We start from the raw sequence: 21,787 nt of genomic DNA on the forward strand, positions 1-21,787 counted from the left end.
TTTGACTCTTGATTCCTTTGTCCCCTTTAAAAGCTGCTCTTTCGTGAATGAAGGCTGAAGGTGTCTTTATTATACATTTAACAAAGATTAAAGGAGCTCTTTCTGAAATTTTTGCTTGTTTCTTCCTGTTATACCTCATCAAAAAGAACTTACAATTTTGTTGGGGAGATAAAGCATACAGAAGAGGCAGTATTGTGTAACAGAAAGAACAGAGGGCTGGTGTGAAGAGACCTGGGTGCAAACGGTAATTCTGATCCTGGCCGTGAGACTTTGGGTAAGTCAAAAGTTCCTTCACTTTCAGGTCCCTCATCTCTAAAATGAGAATAATTGTACTTGTATGACCTAACTTAGGGCAGTAAGGTGGTACAGTGGGATAGAGCACTGGACCTGGAGGCAGGAAAACTTATTTTCAAATCTGGCCTCAGACACTTACTAGCTGTGTGACCCTGGGCAAGTCACTTAACCCTTTTTGCCTCAGTTTCCTCATCTGTAAAATGAGCTGGAGAAGGAAATGGCAAACCATGTCATTATCCTTGCCAAGAAAACGTCAGAGTCACAAAGAGTCAGACATAACTAAAATGACTGAACAGCAAAGACCTAACTTACTGGGATACTGTAAGGAAAACGTTCTGTGAACCTTCAACTAGTATAAAAATGCAAACAGTTTGTGTATAATAAATATGACTTTTTATCCTTGAACTAAATTTATTGACCTTTTCATATATGGTATACATGTTAATACATTTATAGTACTCCTTAGTTCCTATGACAGGAACGCATATGTATATACCTAAAATATATATACAACTACTTTACATATAAATATATTTACAACATATAATTATATACATTATATGGCATATAAATATATCATATATAGCTACTTAATATACAAATATATTTATAATACAAAACTATGTGGTATATAGTATATAAATATATTTATAAATATAAGTATATTACATGTACAGCTGTTATATATATTTATAACATATAATTATACACATTATATAGCATGTAAATCTACATTAAAATATGTACAACTATTTTAAGCTATTAAAATTTAAAACTTCAGAAGACTTTTGTGTATATGTGTGTATATAGTAATATATGTATATATCTTATACCATAATTCTAATTATAATAAATAACTAGCAGTTATAGAATGCTTTAAGGTTTGCAGAGTGCTTTACGTATGATTTGTCACTGATCCTTGAAACAATCCTGTAAGGTAGATACCGTTATTAGCATCTATTTTAAGGATGAGGAAACTAAGTCTGAGAGAGGTTAAGTGACTTATACAGGATCACATAGCTCATAAGTGTCTGAGGCAGAATTTGAATTTACTTCCTGTTCTTCCTGACTCTCTGAGTCCAACCTTCTATCCACTACCTCACCTATGTACATCACAGTGCTAACCATATTTGTTAACACTCAACAAATGTCTATGCATTGAGTGCAGTATCATTTTTTTAATATAGGGAAATCTTCATTGCTTCTACTTTCAACTACTCAGTATATGGGTGCATGTGGGTGCTTGTTTGTGTGTGTGTGTGTGTGTGTGTGTTTGTGTGTGCATGTGTGTGTGTGTGTTTGGTCATTATGGTTTTGCCTCTAAAGTAACTGTTTATTTTAAGTAGGCAGAGAAGAATGTGGGCTGTTCTATCTTTGAACTGAGCAATTTCCTCTAAGATTATAGGGATTTGAACAAATGTATTTACGTATTGTAACCAGTGATGTGTTTAACATTTTTAACACATAAGCAAATTCAGGATGGGGAGAAAGAGTATTGAATCATCTAGAACAGTGATATCAATAGAAAATAGAAACAGGGGCCACCAAACTGTACATAAGTGTTTCTGTACATTGCATATTGACTTCGCTTTAAAAGGTAATATTGTTTATGTTTTATTATATTTTCATTTATTTTGTGAAATATTTTCCAATTATGTTTTAGTCCAATTCAGACCACATTGGGGAATGTTGTGTACCACAGGTGGACCACGAGCCACGTGTTTGATATCTCTGATCTAGATCTATTCTTTAATCCAAAGAGTCATGCCAGCCAAGGAACAAAGAAAAGTTGATACTGGAATCTTCACTTGTTCTCTAAATTATTATGTTCATATTGCATCATCAGTGTCCAAATCTAGATCTATTCTTTAATCCAAAGACTCATGCCAGCCAAGGAACAAGGAAAAGTTGGTACTGGAATCTTTACTTGTCCTCTAAATTATTATGTTCATATTGCATCATCGGTGTCCAAATGTCAACAATGGTTTTGCAGGAAGTGTCATTCAAAGACTCTGAAGTGGGAGAGTAGGAAACCTCTGACCCACACTCATCTTCCCTTCCCATCCCTTCTTTATTCCTCTGTTACCTCCCAGAATTTTTCCTGTGGCAACTGCCTTGATCTCTAATTGAATATTTGACCAAAACATTTAGGGCTTCATTCTTTAAGACTGACATTTTGACCCACAATCCACAGCTCAGATGATCAATGACCAACATATTTAAGAAGTAACACTTAAATAACTAAGACTCAACAGATGTAGGACATTAGAAGCTCCTTAATTATATTATTGGTGCATTTTGAGTTAACACATAAAAAACATATCAATCCCAGATATTTTTAACGGTGAAAATAAATGCACTTCTCATGGCTATTCAAAACATTTAACTTGACATTGTACCCCATGTGCCTCATTCCTCATACAGACTCAGAAAAACTAAATACTGCATTCAGAAAGTACTCTCAAAAGAAATAGCTCAAAAAACACCAAATATCTTTGCATGGAAGACTAAGAGAGAGAAACTAAGACTAATTAGACAGACTAAGAAGCATTATGGAAAAAAGGGTTGGCCTTGGTGATTCAAAGTCCTGATTCCAACATTCATCCTCCAACTTAACTTAGCTGGATTTTTATTTCTTATGTAAAACGGAAGAAAATAATGTTTCATTGCCCATGAAGACAATGCTTCTAGCATCATACATGTGAGCTAAAAGCTAGATGGGACTTTGAGAGTCATCAAGCACAATCCTCTCCTCTGACAAATGAGGAAACTGAGACCACGCAAGGAAAAATAATTTGCACAAGTTCACAAAAGTATTAAATAACAGAGGCCCTGGTATAAGAGCTGAGGTCTTCTCACTCCAAATTGAGTATATATTCCAATATTCCACTTCACTTTGTCAGTGTATGCTATTATTATAGTTATGGAATTAAAAGAATTGTTTTCCCCATAGACATAATCTTTCTATGCCAAAATCTCTCCGTTAGTTAAAATTCCTACATCAATTTGTTGTGCAGTCTTTTTAGTCATGTATGACTCTCTGTGACCCCATTTGGGTTTTTCTTAGCCATTTCCTTCTCCAGCTCATTTTACAGATGAAAAAACTGAGGCAAACAGGGTTAAGTGACTTGCCCAGGATCACACAGCTACTAAGTATCTCAAGCCAAATTTGAACTCAGGAAGATGAGTCATCCTGACTCCAGGCCCCGGCACTCTATCCAACACACCACCTTGCTGCCTCATTATGTCAATAGTCGATAAATATTTATAATGCACCTACTACGTGCCAGGCCCTGTGCTAAGCATTCATATAACACTGAGTTATAATTATTAAGCTTTCAGTCTAGATCTTCATGCTAATGGGAAAACTATCCTGTATCTATAAGATTTTTAGAAATCAACATGAAAGATTTAATTTGTTGAATTACAGGACATTCAAGTAAAATGAATAAAAAATTAACAAGAAAAGAGCTTTCTAAAGTCCCTAAAGAATCAATAACTCATTTGTGGGTAGCATGTAGTCTATATTTTAAAGGAAAATATGGACACTTCGAAAAGGTCAATAATCCTACACAGTCACTGTGCCTTTGTATGATTCTGTCGCCTACCCAGCAATTTAAGATAGCTATGCCGTCATCTCCGCCAGAGGACTTCCCACCACTATCTGGTGATTACAGTAAAGAGCCTGACAGATGATAATGTAAGTTCACTCTGAGGGGAATCACGAGGTAGTCTTGCCTATCTGCTTCAGATAGGAAGTCTGTTAGACTTCTGTTAGAGTCTGATTCTAGCATGCATTTAGGTTGCTTACATGACTCTTTGTATGTATTTCATTCACCTTAGCCAAAGACCTGAAAAAGGAAAAGATAAATGTTTTTCCCTTTGCTCTTTAAAGACATGTAAAATCAATGTTGGCTTGAGCCTCTCACAATGCATTTCTTTTCAACCATTTTTCACAAACACAGAAAACACAGACTTCCTTTCAACAGCCCAGTTTTTCACATAGACTGTACCTTTTCAGGGAAAGAATGGTTTCAACGGGTAAACTAAAGAAAAGCGTATTTACTATTGATTGAGCCAATGGCACCATTCCACCACACAAAAATCTGAGAAGCAGGCACCCAGAAGTGACAGCAGATTGCTGCACTGTTGGCATACTGCAGCAATATCAATCAACTTCCTCATGTAGAAAGTGGAATTAAAGAAAGGGGGAACAGCTAAAGGAGAAAGCTGAGATATAGACTGAAAATTGCCATAAAAATAAAGAATAGTATTGATTTGAAAACAGCTTAGTTAGAAACCATTTTTTTTAAATGCAGCTCTATGAAGAGGAATGAGGTGATACAATGAATCTCCAAGGAATAAAGGGGAATACTAACTAGGTGGTGCAGGGGATAGAGCGCTAAGCCTGGAATTAGGAAGTTCATCTTCTTCTGAGTTCAAATCCAGCCTCAGACACTTCTAGCTGTGTGACCCTGGGCAAGTCACTTAACCCTTCTTGCCTCAGTTTCCTCATCTGTAAAATGAGCTGGGGAAGGAAATGGCAAACCACTGCAGTATCTTTGCCAAGAAAATCCTACACGGGGTCATGAAGAGTCAGACACAACTGAAAATGACTAAAACAGCAACAACAAAACTACCTCTGGTATCGTTCACAAAATCACTGAATCGCAGAGTGGGAAGGGCTCTCAGAAGCCACCTAGTCTAACTCAGAGCTACACAGAAATTCCCTTCTCCAGTATCCCTCACAGGTGACCGTCAAGACTTGAAAACCTCTGGACCAGTTCACAATTCCTCACCAATAGTGTATTAGTGTCCCTATTTTTCCAATTCCCCTCCAACATTTGTCACTTTCCTTTTCTGGCATGTTAGCCAATCTGATAGGCATGAAATCATCCCTCAGAGTTGTTTTAATTTGCATTTCTCTAATCAATAGTGATTTAGAGCATTTTTAAATATGATTATAGATAGTTTTGCCTATAGCATTCAACCGAATAATACTACTGGTAGGTCTATTTCCAAAGATGATAGGGAAAGAGGAAAAGAACCTATATGTTCTAAAATATTTATAGCAGCTCTCCTTGTGGGTGCAAAGAATGGAAATTGCAAAGATGCCTGTCAATTGGGGAGTGGCTGAACAAGCTGTGGGATATGATCATGATGGAAAACTGCTGTGCTATAAGAAACAATGAGGTTGTTGATTTCAGAAAAACATGGATAAACTTGCATGAAATAATGCGGATCGAAATGAGCAGAACCAAGATAACATTGTATACAATAACAACAATATTGTTTTAAGAACAACTTTAAAGGGGCAGCTAGGTGGCGCAATGGATAGGGCACTGGCCCTGAAGTCAGGGGGATCTGAGTTCAAATCCGGCCTCAGATTAAACACTTGACACTTACTAGCTGTGTGACCCTGGGCAAGTCACTTAACCCCAATTACCTAAAAAAAGAAAGAAAAAGAAGAACAACTTTAAGCAACTAAGTCATTTTGACTATTATAAATGCCCAAATTAACTACAAAAGACATATGAAGGAAGATGCTATCGGCATCCAAAGAAAGAACTGATAAATAGAAATATGCATAGGATGATTTTACATAAATATACATATTTGTGTCTAATGGTAGCCATCTCTGGGGGGGGAGGAATGGAGGGAGAAGGAAGAAAAAAAGAAATTAACATGGTAATTTTATTATATATTTAAAAGGAATAGCAAGTTGTACATAATAGATTTGCAGTTTCATGTGCAATCATCTTTTCTTTATTCTACTATGATATAGAAATGCTTATTTTATTTTATAAATTAAAAATGAAATAGATTAAAAAAAAGACTTGAAAACCTCCCCAGGATCTCATCACCTCCCAAAGAAACCTGTTCTCATTTTGGCCAGGTCAAATTGCTAGGAAGTTGTTTCTTACATCAAGTCTAAATCTGCCTCTCTATAACTTCTATCCTTTACTTGTAGTTTTGCTTTATAGAGCTAAGCACAACTAGCCTGATCCTTTACCCACAGAACAATCCTTCACATATTTCAAGGCAGATATCATGTCCCCCATAAATCTTCTCTTGTCTGAGCTAAACAGGGTCAGTTCCTTCAATTAGTCCTCATATAGCATGATCTTAAGGCCCTTCACCCCCTCAAAATGTTTTCTATCAAATAAATGTCCTCCCTAAAAATGGCACCCAGAACAAAACACAGTACGTGAGATATGGTGGAACCAGGTTAGAGAACACCTCCCTAGTTTTGGAAACTGTTTCTCAATGCAGCCTAAGGGTCCATCGATTTTTTTTTCAGGGGGAGGGAGGAGCACCACATCATATTGTTGACTCATATTAAGCTTGCAAAGCAATAAGAAAAATCTTTTCCAAAGTGAAATTCTTTGGTCGTGCAATAAATTTGCCCAGAATTCTTTTCACTGTCGTTCATCTCCTCTTCCATGACTTAACTGCAGCCAATAAAGACACGATAACCCTGTTAATAATTACTTCTGAAGAATTTTAATTAGGATCCTTAAGATCTTTTCCACTGCTTAACTGTGACCTAATAAAGACATGATGCCTTGTTAATAGTCACTTCTGAAGAATTTTAATTTTAATAATTAATCTGTCCATTATTTCTTCCTCTAATGCACCAGAAGACAGTATCTATTTTCATTGCTCTGGGAATCAGTCATGTGCTACTGATAGTCTCTATTTGTCTACCTCAATGTATATTAGCACTTTTTACCTTGAATCAAATGATGGGATTTCAACAAGAAATTTTTAAAGGGAAGAATAAATAAAAATGTGATGTCTATAGGGAGAGAGTGAAAACTCTTCAACAAGCCCATGCTGTCATACTTTCATCGGCATTGTTATCCACAAATATTTATTGAAGGTGTTCCATGGGCATGTCACTGTACTAGGTGCTGCCCTAGAGGGACTTCTAATTCAGACTGGATTCCCAAACCATTCTCTCTTGCATGACGGTACATTCACAAAACCTTAACCCGCTCCTACTGGTTATACTCTTATTTTGGAAGCAAAAAATGAAACCTTCTCAGGAAATTTTATTTGCAATTGGGAAGATAACCTAAGCACAAAATAGACACAAAAGCAGACACGCTCTACCTTATTTTAAAAAGGGTGTGAGACAAAAGGATTTTGGTTTAGATCAAACACTAAGTTTTCCAATTTAACATATACATAATACATATATATAACATTTGCATATTATATATAGCATTATATAATATATGATTATATATAATTAACCAATCATACTCCTGCTGAGAATCTTTCAAATTAATATATGAACATTAAGGATTCATCAAGACACAGTGTGATTCTATATAGAGGAATGCAAGTAACAAGAGTCTACTGATCATTTTAAGCACTTCCTTCTGAAAAAAGCAAAAGATTCCACCCGGTCAGATTTTATAGGGTTTAGAACTGAAGAGGAGTCATAAAAATCATCTCATTCAACTCTTAATTTTACAAATGAAGAAATTGAGATCCAAAGCGCTGAAGTGACTAATGAAAGTACAAGATTGACTCCAAACCCAATCCTCTTTCTACTACACACTACCCGCCCTGAACAAAACTCTGGCACATGACATGTCTACCATAAGAACCATCAAGCTTTTTTCATAATAGCTAATGAAAATAATTCAGAATCTCTTTAAAGGTGACCCAGAATTTCCCATTATCAATGGTCTTATACTAAAGTAATGAGTCTGCTTTTTTGCATGTGGCTTATGGAATTCAGTATGATTACCTTGCAGTCACATCACTATGACATCCTGATCTATTTCTGGGGCTCTTGTGACCACCCGTTGGAATAAAATTCCTAGAAGAGCCCTAGAAAAAATTCCTTATAGCTCCCCAAGTCAGCTCAAAATAAAAGAGGATGGGGTAAGAGATGAGACAAGTTGCCCAGTTATTTTAATTCTAATGTCTCAGAGAAGATATAACAAGAAAGTACTTGCCCCATTTTTTGTTGGAGATAGAGAACAACACATACAATGTCAGACTTTTTTGATGTTTTTGGTTAGTTTTGCAGAAATGTTATTTTTCATTTTTTTTTATTCTTCGTTCTAAGGGATGGCTTTCTGAGAGCAGGAAGGGGACAGAATACATTGGAAAATGTAAATGATATAAAAACCAAAAAAATCAATAAAATGAATAGTATTTTGAAAATGTAATCCCAAAGTCTGATAGAACAAAAATCATGAGACCATCATGGACCCTGTTTTGGAAGATTCATTCCTGAGATAGAGATTTGATTTTCCTACAAAGGAATCCTGGGAAATTTCCTGTCCAATTAATCTTTGAAGTAGCAAAAGAAACACTTTTATAGATGACTAGTTGCCTCTAAGAATACATATCCTTGATTCCCTTGCAAATATCTCCACTATTATAGATGAAAGTGTCCATCCAACCTGGCATTTTCTCTATGTGAATTTGAGGAATTTTTTAAAAATGCTTTCTTCCTCCCCTTTGTTCTACTAGAATAAGGCATAGTTTAGGATAAGAAAGATGTTATTACCTTGTATCTTCCAAATCTATGCACCCTTTAGGAAAGAGAGTCTTCTCCTCCTCTTCCAAAAAATATACAAACACACACACACACACACACACACACACACACACACACCACCTAGGTGATAATCATATGTAGTTTATTTATCGATGTTATCAGAATTTCATCTACCACACTTGATTAGAACTCATTTAATTCATCTAATTACTTAGCCTAAATAAGAAAATTATAGCTATAAAAAATTCTGACTACAGCCACATACATAGAAGAGTGTCATGTAAAGAGATGCATGAGATCTAAGAACCAATACCTCTCAATAATAAAACAAAATAAAATTCACTCTTTGCATTGATGAAAATGAGAGCCTATATCCTTCATTCAACTATTGATCATGCTATGTATAAGATAAAACCTAGCCTCTCCTTAACCTTTGCAGGATTTTCTTCTTTGCTAGGCTCCACACACTCTATGATCTAGCCTCACTGGCCTACTTGCTATTCCTCAAAAATAACTCTCTGTCTCCTAACTCTTTGCCTTTGTAGTGACTACCCCCTATGAATGGAATGCTCTCCCTCCCCACTTTTGCCTCTTAGGCTTCCTAGCTTCTTTCAAGACTCTGCTCTAATCCCACCTTCTTCACCAGATCTTTCCTGGTGACTCTAGCTGCTAGGAACTTCTCTGAGATCACCTTCCATTTACTCTATGTATACCTTATACTTACCTAGTTATTTACACGTTATCTCCGCTAGGAAATGATGAGCAAGAGGACTTCAGAAAAACCTGGAAAGACTTACACGAACTGATTGATGCTGAGTGAAGTGAACAGAACCAGGAGAACATTGTACACAGCAATAGCAACATTGTGTGATGATTAACTATGATAGACTTAGCTCTTCTCAGCAATGCAAAGATCTAAGACATGTTATCTCCCCTATAGAATGTATATTCCTTGAGAGAAGGAATTGTTTTCACCTTTCTTTGTATTCCCAGAGCACCTGGCAGATGGTACACACTTTAGAAATGCTTCTTGGGTGAATGGTTGCCAGACTGAGAGAAAATGTACCAGATACCGGGAGTTTTGTACTTTGACTTTCATGTCCTATAGAAGCTAAGGTTGAAATGGAGAGTTCAGGAGAAATAATAGAGGAAAGCAAAGGATTGTGAGAAAATGACATGTCTGCATATTGTAAATTACGCTGAAAGGATCTAAGACATCTCCAAAAGTCTCATGATGGAAATTGTTGTCCACATCCAGAGAAAGAACTATGGAGTTTGAATGCAGATCAAAGCATATTATTTGCTCTTTTTTTCATTCTGTTTTGTTTTGTTTCTTCGTTCTTGTGGTTATTCCTATCGGTTCTAATTCTTCTTTATAACATGACTAATAGGAAAATATGTTTAACAGGAACGTATATGTAGAGCCTATATCAGAGTACACTCCGTCCTGGGGAGGGAGGTGGGGAGGGAGAGGGAGAAAATTTAAAACTCAACAGCTTATGAAAGTGAATGTTGAAAACTAAAAATAAATTAATTAACTTAAAAATAAATAAAATATCTGCTAAAGATAAAAAAAAATTATACTGAGGACTGAGGACATAAATGCTGTAGGCAGGCAAAAAAAAAAAAATACAGGGAAAGTGATCCCATGGATGCTATTTCATGGCAGTCTAGAATTCCTTCCTGTGAATTGACAGACTGAAGAACTGTGTGCTGAATATGAGGCAAAGTTGCAGAAAGGAAAGAACCCTTAACATCTCAGCTTCAGTTTAGGCTCAGTCATTTTTTAGTTTTGTGACCTTAGGCTAATTATTTCACCATTCAGGGTCTCAGCTTTTTCCTCTGCAGGATGCAGGAAGTATACCAGGTAATTATCAGGCTTTCCACCTCTGAGCTCAAATATTCTATGATTCTCAAACAGATAGTAAATTGAACAAAAATAACTTTAAGCTACTTAAAAGTTATACTATTCAAGGCTGGCATTCTGCATATATGCCATATGGAGGATCCCATAAAGCCTCAAGGGCTCCAAGAGAATGAACCTAGCATCAGGGTGCTATCTGAGGACCAGCATTTCTGAGTGTGGTGACCCTTGTCACCAGAGAATTGGCTACTAGGTGATTAATTCTTTGGGTTCCAGAAGCTGGTGAAGCCCTTCTGCTAGAATATGAAAGGGTTAGGATCTTCCTAGGCAGATGGAAAGTGCTATAATATCTCAAAAGCAACACATGCCAGTCTTGAGGAAGAGGAGGGGATGCAAAAATGCAGGAGTGGTTGAGGAAAATGTGACTATCTGATCCCTGTCTTTCTAGTCCATCTTTCTAACTGTAAACAGAAAGCATTCAGACAAAATCTGGTAGGGTTGTGAACAGGAAGGGATAAAGAAACCAGAAGGGGGTCAACGAGAGGAGGATTAGTAGTGACCACTTCATTCCTATCAGATTGGTTAATATGACAGAAAAGGAAAATGACAAATTGTAGAGGGGATGTGGAAAAATAGGAACACTAATGCACTGTTGGTGGAATGGTGAACTGGTCAAACCATTCTAGAGAACAGTTTGGAACTATGCCCAAAGAGCTATAAAATTGCACATAACCTTTGACCCAGCAATACCACTACTGGGTCTGTACCCCAAAGAGATCAAAGGAAAAGGACCTATGTGTACAAAAGTATTTCTATTTGTAGTGGCAAAGGATTGGAAATTGAGGGGATGCCCAACAATTGGGGAATGACTGAACAAGTTGTGGTGTATGATTGTAATGGAATAGTAATTGTAATGAATTGTAATGGAATGCTATAAAAAATGAGGAAGAGGATGGTTTCAGAAAAACCTGGGAAGACCTAAATGAACTGACATAGAGGGAAGTGAGCAGGACTAGAATGTTATACACAGTAACAGCAATATTGTAACAATCAACTGGGAAACACTTGGTTACTCTGATCAATACAATTCATACAATACAATACAGACAATTCTGAAAGACTCATGATGAAAAATGCTACCCACCTCCAGAGAGAGAACTAATGGACTCGGAGTGCAAATTGCAATGTAATTGTTTTTCTTTTTCTTGGGTTTTTTTGTGACATGGCTAATATAGAACTATGCTTTGCATGATTTCACATGTATAATGGATATCATAGTGCTTGCCTTCACAATGGGTGGGGGAAGGGCTGGAAAGATGGAGAGAACTTGGAAGGCAAAAAAAAAATTTTTTTAAGAACGCTAAAAATAAATAATGATTTTTTTTTAAACAAACAAACAAAAAAAGCCAGAGTATTTTGTTTTTGGTCCTGGAGGTAAGGGAGTCAATGGAGTTTATTGAATAGGGCAGTGATAAAAACAACAACAACAACAACAAACAACAGTTGTGCTTTTCTAAAAGAAGCAAAGTCCTCTGCCTTATGGTCACAGTTGAAAGACCAAAGCTGAAAGCTGGTGAAAAGGAAGGTGTCTGCCACCTGGTGGCAGTCACTCAACAAACCCTGCCCTCTGCATTGCTTTAACGTGTACAAGTATGTAGAGGGACATGTCTATCATACAAGGCAGATTATATACACACATAATAAGTGTATTTTATGTACAATATGTACATAAACAAGTGCATAATAAGTTCATTTGTGAATAGTTTATACACATATGTATGTATGTTTAAACACACATCTCATAGACCGAGCATTCATTTGAAAAAAATATCAAAACATTCTATTCTAATTCTTCATTGATTTCATTTCTCTGTGTATCCTATTCTTTTTTGCATTTTCCTGTTTTTAAAATGCAAATCCAAGCCTTGGTAACTAAAAGTCAGTTAAAGAAAATCTTGTGTTCCTGAACCAATCCTGATCAAGATAATAGCCATCCTCATCTAAGAATTCACTGTGCCATAATCTTTTTAAAAACTCAATTGTGAGGGGCAGCTAGGTGGTGCAGTACATAGAGCACCGGACCTGGAGTCAGGAGGACCTGAGTTCAAATCCAGCCTCAGACACAAAACATGCACTCACTGTGTGACCCTGGACAAGTCACTTAACCCCAATTGTCCTCACCAAAAAAGAACTCAGTGGGGCAGGGGGAAGAATTGTATATTAGGAAAAAGTAAACAACTGTGTAGAACTTCATTCATTTTGTCACCCAAAAAGGTTCTGTGATATTTCTCTGTTCAGTGGGTACCTGCTAGGCTCTAGCACATAGCTAAGAGTGAGTCATCCATGGTTTTCTCATTCTCCCCATCATCCAAGCCACCAGAAATCACGTTTATTAAGTAGTAGGCTAAGACAAAAACACTTCTTTGGATATTTTTAGATGTTTTCCACTAAAGAAAATATGGATCAATGTTATCTTGATATTCATCCAGTGGGAGGGGCTGCTCCTTGGGAGGTAACACCTCTCTAGATAGCCAAACATAACTGTTTCTGGGTGATTTTCCTCAGTAGTATCCCCTACAGACTTGGTTATTCGTTTTCCAGATCCTACAGAAGATGGGGACACTCTCTCTTCATCCCAAAATTAATGGGAAAATCTAGAGATCAAATACTGTTAACATGGTATTTCAGTGCAGTCAGTCTGCCACAGAAACCAGCCCAATGGCTAGACAGCACTTTTACATCTATGTACTCTATAAATGAGCTAGAAAGAACAACAAACTAAAACAGGTTTGTTTTTCCCCTCTTAAATAAGACCCACCTAATGGAATAACAAAATTACTAAGATAACAAAGAGAAAATAGAGTTTCAAGGAGTAGCCTCCTAATAAGAAGCAGAAAAGAGGAAAAAGAAGCTAAGAAAAATAAAGACTGCTCAGAAGCAATTTGTCCCGGTTCCCCTGGGTGACAGGGCATTTTGCCAGCTGTCACTGCCGGACTGGCTGAAAATGTTATGCCAAAACTGGTACGCTCGTTAGGTTCAAAGCAATTTAGCAGGAATGTTATAGGGCATTCAGATTTCAAGAGGAAAGGAATGCCTGTTATTGTCATTTAAATAATATTTACCGAATTTTTAACTTCCTTTCTTTCAACAAACTATTTCTGGCTGTTCATTGCCATTACACAACTGAAAATCTTAACGTTAATATCCCCTTGCTTGACACAATCTTTCCATTCATTGTGTGGCTAGTTAAAAAAAAATGTATGGTATAAGTAGAAAACCATGTTCATGGGAAGCTCAGGTTTTATAAGATAAAGTAAAACGTATTTAATGCAAGATCATTAAAGGTTCTTCACATATGATGGAAAGGATACACACCCTTAAAATTAAAAAGCAAGGGTTTTTTTTTTACCCTAAAATGAGGAAGGACTATGGAGTGTAGCCACAAGGGACTAAAACATTTAGATTCACTACACTCAAATGTGTTCCCTCAATTACATAAAATTGTTCTATCTTTATGAATAGTAGTTTTCCTAGAATTAGAAGTTCCTTGAAAGTTATCTGGTAAATCCTCCTACCTTTGGCCAAACTTCCTCTAAACCCTTCCAAGCATATGGTTATCTACATTACGATTTTTAAAAAAGCAAGGAAACAAGAGTCTACAAGTCCCTGAGAAAAAGCTCTTCCTCATAACTAATGCGAATACCACTCACTCCACTCAGTGGAGACCTCTGATGGCGTTCAGTTGTTTTTCAGTCAGGTCCAACTCTTCGTGACCCCATTTGGGGTTTTCTTGACAAAGATACTGGAGTGGTTTGCCATTGCCTTTTCCAGCTCATTTTACAGATGAGGAAACTGAGGCATACAGGGTTAAGTCACACAGCTGGTAACTGTTTTGGGTCAGATTTGAACTCAGGAAGATGAGTCTGTTTGATTCCAAACCCAGAGTTCTATCTACTTTACCACCTAAGGCGCCCTGCAGCAAGGACATAGAACAAGTCTATAGGAAGAACGATGACTCTGGAGGAGATCTTGTTTTTATCTCTTTGTTTGCATATTGTCTCCCCGTTGGAAGCTCCTTGAAGGCAAGGGTTAGTTTTTGCTTTTCTTTGTAGCCTCAGATTTAGTATATAGTGCCTGGCATATAATAAATGCTTATCAAATGAATAAATTCATACAGGTATGGAAGCAGGTGCTTAACGAATGCTTGTTGACTTGACTATGTACATGACCTTAAGTAAGGCACCCAACATCCTTGGCTTCAGTGTCCTCCTCTGAAATAAGGGATTGGACTAGTTGCCTTCTGGGGTCCCTTCCAGATCTAAATCCATTAGCCTGCTAATCATCTTCAATATAATATGTATATGTTAAAAACCATCCCTAGGTTATCCCTGACTATATTCTCCCAGGATTGAAACCCTTCTCCAAGTCAAAAATCTCAGCTTCTGTTGTAGTTGGGTGGGTTTTTATGAAACAGGCACAATAGGTAGAAAAGCCAGGTCTTAGGGGAAGAAAGGAAGGAAGAAAGCAGAGGAGGAAGGAACAAAAGAAAGGAAGGAAGAAAGAAAGAAAAAACATCACAGTGCCTAGAGAATACAAATTCTCTGAGGGCAGGTACAATCATTTTGTATTATTGTATCATCAAGCCCCAGTAGAACACTAATTTTGGTGCTTAATAAATGTTTGTTAAATTTAATCAAGTCTGGGACTTGAACTGAAATCTTTGATCAAGGAAGATAGGGGAAAAGTATTGGAATACGCTATTTTCACTTCCATATAAAGAGGGGGATGGAGGACCATTTACATTAAGGAAATAAGAGTTCTGGCGGATAGACAGCTAGCCCCCAAAAGTCTTCAAGAGCTGGGTTCAAATCAGGAAAACCTAAGTTCAAGTCTAGCCAATGACACATGCTGGCTATATGACCTTGTACAAGTCATTTAACTTCTCAATGCCTTTGGTAACTCCAAGGCTCATAAATTGCAGAAGAATTGCCCAGCTCCCTTGGAGTGGGAACTGAGATGGGGGGGGAGAGAACAAATACTGCCTATACCAATGAATTCACAAGCCCATGCTGCCCACACACACACATCACAAAAAAATAGGTAGCCAAATAAGGTTAAGTAATTCAGTGACTGACCATTGCTATGCTATTCATTTCAAAAAAAAAAAAAAGTTACCCTTCATCACAAACTAAGTTATCTCTGTCAATGGTAAATAAATGAGGTTATACTATTTTTCTTTAAAGCAAAAAATAAATATCAGGACTCACTGAGATAGAAAGGGGGAGAAAGGTCATCAAACCCAGTTCCTTAATTTTACACATGAAGAAATTGAGACTCAGAGAGCTGAAATGACTTCTTGTGGCAGTGACTAATCATAATGTTCTTGGTAGAATAAAGACTCCACACCAGGTTTCCTGACACCCCACACACTACACCACACTGTCCCTCCTGCCTAGCTTCTCTGTCCAAGCAAAAACACTAGTGATGGAGTTATTTCCAGGGAAGGCACAGAAAGGCTCGTGCTCCAAATGGTGTTTGGGCAGCTGGCTAGCTCCCAGCCTGCTGATGCCAGAGGTCCTTATCAGCTGGCACAGCAATGCCTTCCTGGCAGTGCACCTGGTGAATGCATACCTCATGCAGGACATTGGAGAATGCTGAGCAAAAGTCCAGAAGAGGAATTCTTGCAGCTGTAGCAAGGAGCCAATATGCACTCTTCTATGAGGGTTAAGTTCTGCAGATGCCAAGCCACGGAAGCCGACTGCCTTTCCATGGCTCAGCTCCTGCTAAATCAAACATTCTGCTGAACAGAGCTTCAGTTTGTATGGGTTTTGTTTTTTTAAAGCAAGCATTTGGTGGCGGGTGGGGGAGGGGTAGTTATTCCCGAGCTCAAGAAAGTCAATGAGAAAACAAGTCAGATGGTTAAGCTACTCCTTTTCATAAATCATATTTGGTGTCTGGAAAGAGCGACAGATTTACACCTCTCAACTATAAAGTTCTTGGGACCACTGTTGTTTCATGACCAAACCCCAAATGTGCCCAGCTAGTTAGTCTGTTTCATTCTTGACCTAAAAGGCCAACGGTAGTTAGCTATCAATTAGGCAAAAATCCTTTAGGAGATCAATTTTGACAGCCACAAGGAACTAACCTTCATCTATATATTCGAAAGGAAATTCCAACTAGCAACACCCTCAGTTGGGGAAGGTTCTATAAATGTTTGTTGTTCTGCGATGTTTTGTTTGTAAATTAAGCCTGGCAGACCTGTCAGATTTGTCTCAGCCCCTCTTGTACAAATTCTGCTAGGCTTGAAGGCTTTCAAAAATAATTCCAAATGAACACAAATAAAATAACACTATTTCTGTCAGGTCATAGCTGCTTGCCTTTTTGGCTATTGGGTTAAGGACAGGAACTCATATCATACTGCCCAACACAAAGAAATTGGGGAATAATAACCCAGTCAATGGGCAACCAGGGTTAGATCCAAACAATCTGGGAAGCATCGTATCCTCTTTCTAATCCTCTTGTCCAGCCTGTTCCTCATTAACCATAATTAAAATTAGCCAGTTTTTCGGGGTGACATCACAACATAATGTCTTTATGTTGATGGTACCTATATTTTCATCCCGATGGGAAAAAAATGCAGAAAAATAGCTCAGAAACCAGAAATCTAACTAATACTAAAATACCATTTATTTGTTATAAGCAATGTGAGTTACAAGGGGAAATGCACATTGTCTAAGTTTGAATTGCAAGTCTGGCTGTGTTTTTGTGGGGGTTTTTTTAACTTGGTAGAGAATGGCCACATTCTGATTTTACAGCTTAAATCTCTTTGATGCAGTGCATTGCAATGTATAGCTCCAGATGTTTGCCTCCCAAGTATATTCAGGTAAAAACTGATGTATTGTGGAGTTCTAGTGGTAGCAAGGAAGCAAGGCTTCAAAAATTGGCAATGAATAGCAAGCACAAAGCAGAGGTCCTTGTTCCTAAAAAATGAATGGCCATTTATCAAAAGTACTGTGGCAGTCCATTTATTCAGTTAACCAATGTTAAGGAAGAAAGTTGTTCACTTTGCTGTCCCAGGATGATATAATGTAAACTCAAAACTGAATAGCCTTCCTCATGTATTTCTGTCTTTAGAATTATGTCTTAGGCTTCAATATCCAATCAATATTAAGCCATGAGAAATAAGAATAGTTTTGGAGAAAGCAAAGATGCAATTGGTATTGACAGGTCCTCAATTTTAAAATGTTGTCATTGCACATAAAAAAATCTAATTAATAAAACTATTTATTCTTACAGGAATGTTCTACACTTTTCACATGGCTCCTAGGATTCCTAAACACAGAAAGAGCTGAATTGTAAGTAGTATGATCAGTAAAGTCCTATACCAACTGTCACCGGGAATTTCAGTAATCCCCTAGGCTGATGAGTTTGTTGTGAATTAATCCCTGTGCTAAGAAAGTGCCTTCCTTGAATATCTAACTCCTGTAGTCTACCCCAACATAAAACAACTAAGATTGGCTGACAAAGTCCAGTCTTAACTCTTTGTTTTTCAGAGTATATATCTCTTCCAAATGAAAGACTTCTATTTTAAAGGCAGATCTATACTTGTCCCAGTCAATGAAGCATTTGAGAAACCCAACCATAAAATTTTAAGAGTCATCATGGTACATAGGAAACTCCACTGGATTTCAATTTAGTTTTGATCTTGCATCTTTTCCTTACAACCTGTGCAACCTTTGGCAAGTCACTCAATTTCCCTCACCCTCGGTTTCCTCATTTGTAAAATGAGAAGACTGAACTAGAATCCCTATGGTATTTTTCAGTTCTAAAGCCTGTGCCTTACATCACTCCCCCAGAATATGATGGAATTAAACATCAGAAAAGGTATGATTAAAAACTTCAGCTTTTAGAAGTCAAAACAAGTAGTCATGAGGAAGAGGGCAACTCAGAATATGGAAAAATTCAAGAAATAATTTTTCTCTCTCTAGAAGTGATCGATCTCAAAGGTCCTGGAGACTCTAGAAGGTGTGAAAGATTGAATTTTGCATGACTGATGAAGAATGAAATACTTATGAATGAATGCATTAGCAAGCTTTTTTTTAAGTGAAAAAACAAGTCCCCTGGGACTCATGAATGGTTTATATCAGTCGGTCTCCACTAGGATTATCCCAAGGGCCACATTCATGTGTATGAAGTAGTTAAGAGAGCCAAAAATATCTCTACAGCCTAGGAAGTCTATTGCAAATTAACACTACATTGTTACTTCATTTTAGATTGCTATTCCTTTGCTTCATTATTTCTCCTACCTTTCTACTGTACTGAACCAAGATCCCTTCCTACAAAAGTGTAGGGAAGAGAAGGGTTACATACACAAAAAACCAGAAAGTCACAGGAGAATTATATCAACCTCTAAAACACCTTCTGCTAGCCATACATTTGGAGGGCAATGGCTTTTAATGGGAAGCCACAAGACACAAAACCAACCTCTACTTTAGTCCTATATCATGATTGTACCTGAGAATAAAGACAGAAAAACATTCTGAACAAAAAAAAAAAAAGTGGAGTGGAAACTGAGGGAAGGTGACCTAAAATGTAACACCCTAACAAAATGGGAAAGAAATGGAAAACTGTTGATTTATCTGAAAGGAATCTGAAAAAATACCTATACCCAATTTTCACTATAGGCACCAAAACCAGTTAATGCACTTGAAGACTATTTTTCATCCTGCATATCAATGGAATTTATATTTGTGTATCATATTGCCTGTATTTACCTTGAAGATTATTTTTATCTCCTCTGCTTTCTCACAGTGAACATAGGTATACCACACAATGTACCTGGGGCTTTGATTCTCTTGACTAGGACATATTCATTTTGTTAAACCATTGGTTCTGGATTCTTGATCATTGTTAATATTACAGTTATAGTTTACAGACATGAGAGTTTTCTTTTATCTTCTGATACAAAGAAAAGATTGTTAAATAGTTTCATTTTACCTGCTGGGCAGTTACACTCTAGAGGTGATTCTCTGGCGATTCTTACTTTAGCCAAATGCTCATAGGATTTCTGTAGGGGAAAGAAAAAGTATTAACAATAGCTTAACAGTTCTTTTATGAATAGAATTATTTGGCCGCCCATTGGGCTTAAGGGGGATTTCCACTATTTGATAGCCTGCATAACTAACAGTTAACTTCTGTACTTGGACTTCTGTCAAGAGGTAACAGTAACCCAGCCCTAAAAAAAGAAAATGACAATTGAAATGTTATCAAGGCTGTTGGACTTGTATAACATTGGTCCTATCCCCTTCCCCCACCTCAAGCATGTGCAGTCGACAGAACCTGGCACCAAGATGTTGCAGTTCTCTGTGAAAAACACATGATGAAGAAACAGACAATATTTTCTACCTGAAGGTCAACTACTTTGAGGTGTTTAGCAGCAGAGTGCTGAGGACTAAGACTTTCTCTATTGCAGAGAACAAATCCAGGTTCCAGAAAACCTCCCAACAAGGTTCTGAAACCAACCTCAGCTATAGGAGCCATAAACTGGAACTTTTTTCAAATATCAACTCAAAGGCTTCTGCAGCCATAAAACTCCCCAGGACTAGGACCCTTACACACACACACACACACACACACACACACACACACACACACACACACGTTTGTTTGCTTCTTTAAGAGACCTAAACATAAGACATTTGGCATATTCTATGATTTAACCATGAGGAAATTTCCTTTTTTAAAGGAAATATTAACATGTTAACACTTTAATCTTTCCTGGACTGAATTGTCATTGGAATGTACACATATAATCTCTGAATGGAGTAACGCCCATGGATTTGGGAGAAGAGAAACATTTTAGTCTGAATGACTAAATCAAAAGACAAGAGCCAACCATGGGCACTTTCAGACTCCCCTCCCACGCTTACCCATGCATACATTAGCTCCGGTGACTGAATGAACCACAGATACATAACGTTACAAGCTAAAATTTCTAGACCAGGTCCTGCCTAGAGACGTACATGCTACACATTAGCTGGAACTAGGCGCACACCCCGTCAGATGTTACACCCCCGCACCACCAAGGCTTCCACCACACCTGAGCCAAAAGTCGTTCCATTTTCTCTTGCATCATTGTTTCCAGTCGATCCAAGGAAGCCGGCAGGAGCTGATATGGAAGTTCCCCTTTGGCTGCCTCGATGGCCGAGATCCTCGCCTGCAGGTCATTGGTTTTCACCCCCAGGTACAGGCAGGCAATCACACACATCGCGGACACCACGGCCGGCAGCAGAGAGCAAGGGGCCAAAGTCCTGAGGCAGCGCTGTCCCGCAGAGGAGCTGGGCTTCTCGGCCCCATCGGGTGCTCCCTTCCCTACTTGGTCCTTCCCCAGCATGATGATGGGGGATTTTGTCCGTCTGATCTTTCACTCTGGCCCTCGGACCTCCACGAGGAATTTGAAAATATGAGAAAGAGGGGAAAAATAAAATAAAAAAGGAAAGGGTGGGTTCCGCTGAAGTTCAGGTCGAGTTTGCAGCTCTAGTTTGCTGAACCACAGAGGCAGGGAGAGGAGAATAAATGGTCCTCAGCTCAGATTGTCTCAGAGCCCAGAAACTGCATCCTCTTCTTAGCTCACCCCACCCAGCAGTGAGCCAAAAGCACCCTCAGCCCCGGCAGCAGGGGGCTGCGGCGGGAGGAAAAATTCTAAAGGAGACCAAGTCCCACCGGACCTCCTGGTCCACTCCAAGCACCCCTCGGCCACAGTGTCCCGAGAATGGCCAGCAGCGCAGGGACTGCAGGAGTCCGGGCGCCTGGGGAGTGAGGAGTGCCCAAAAGAGACCCGGCGCTAGCTCGCATCCGATATTGACCAGCCCGACCTGTTGCTAGGCTTTTTCTCAATATTTTATTATTAATTAGCTTTTTTTGTTGTTTTCAACACACGCTGGGCTGTGTGTTTTCCTACGCTGATTCAGCTCAAGGCGAAAAAAAAAGAAAAAAAAGGAGAGAGAAAAAAAGTGGAGAAGAAAGGGTGGGGGAAGGAAAATGCAAAAAGAAGTAAAATAAAATCAGGGTAGCAAAAAGGAGAGGAGGGTGGATAAGGAAAAAAG

At 38.1% G+C, this 21,787-nt stretch overlaps 1 protein-coding gene across 8 annotated transcripts in view; it reads right to left on the reverse strand.

Moving 5' to 3' along the window:
* The window catches only part of COL25A1 (collagen type XXV alpha 1 chain), a 556,443-nt gene extending 535,006 nt beyond the window's left edge, over positions 1–21,437 (reverse strand). For all 8 annotated transcript variants that reach the window (XM_027837340.1, XM_027837336.1, XM_027837339.1 and 5 more), the window contains exons 1-2: positions 20,782–21,437; positions 19,680–19,749 (exon numbers count right to left, since the gene is read on the reverse strand). In XM_027837340.1, the coding sequence (XP_027693141.1) occupies positions 19,680–19,749; positions 20,782–21,075 (364 nt within the window). In that variant the 5' untranslated portion in view covers positions 21,076–21,437. The remainder of the gene's footprint in view (positions 1–19,679; positions 19,750–20,781) is intronic.
* Between the last annotated feature and the right edge of the window lie 350 nt (positions 21,438–21,787).

This window comes from Vombatus ursinus, unplaced genomic scaffold (assembly GCF_900497805.2).
Source record: "Vombatus ursinus unplaced genomic scaffold, bare-nosed wombat genome assembly UNPS02014821.1, whole genome shotgun sequence".
In the NCBI taxonomy this organism is placed as follows: domain Eukaryota; kingdom Metazoa; phylum Chordata; class Mammalia; order Diprotodontia; family Vombatidae; genus Vombatus; species Vombatus ursinus.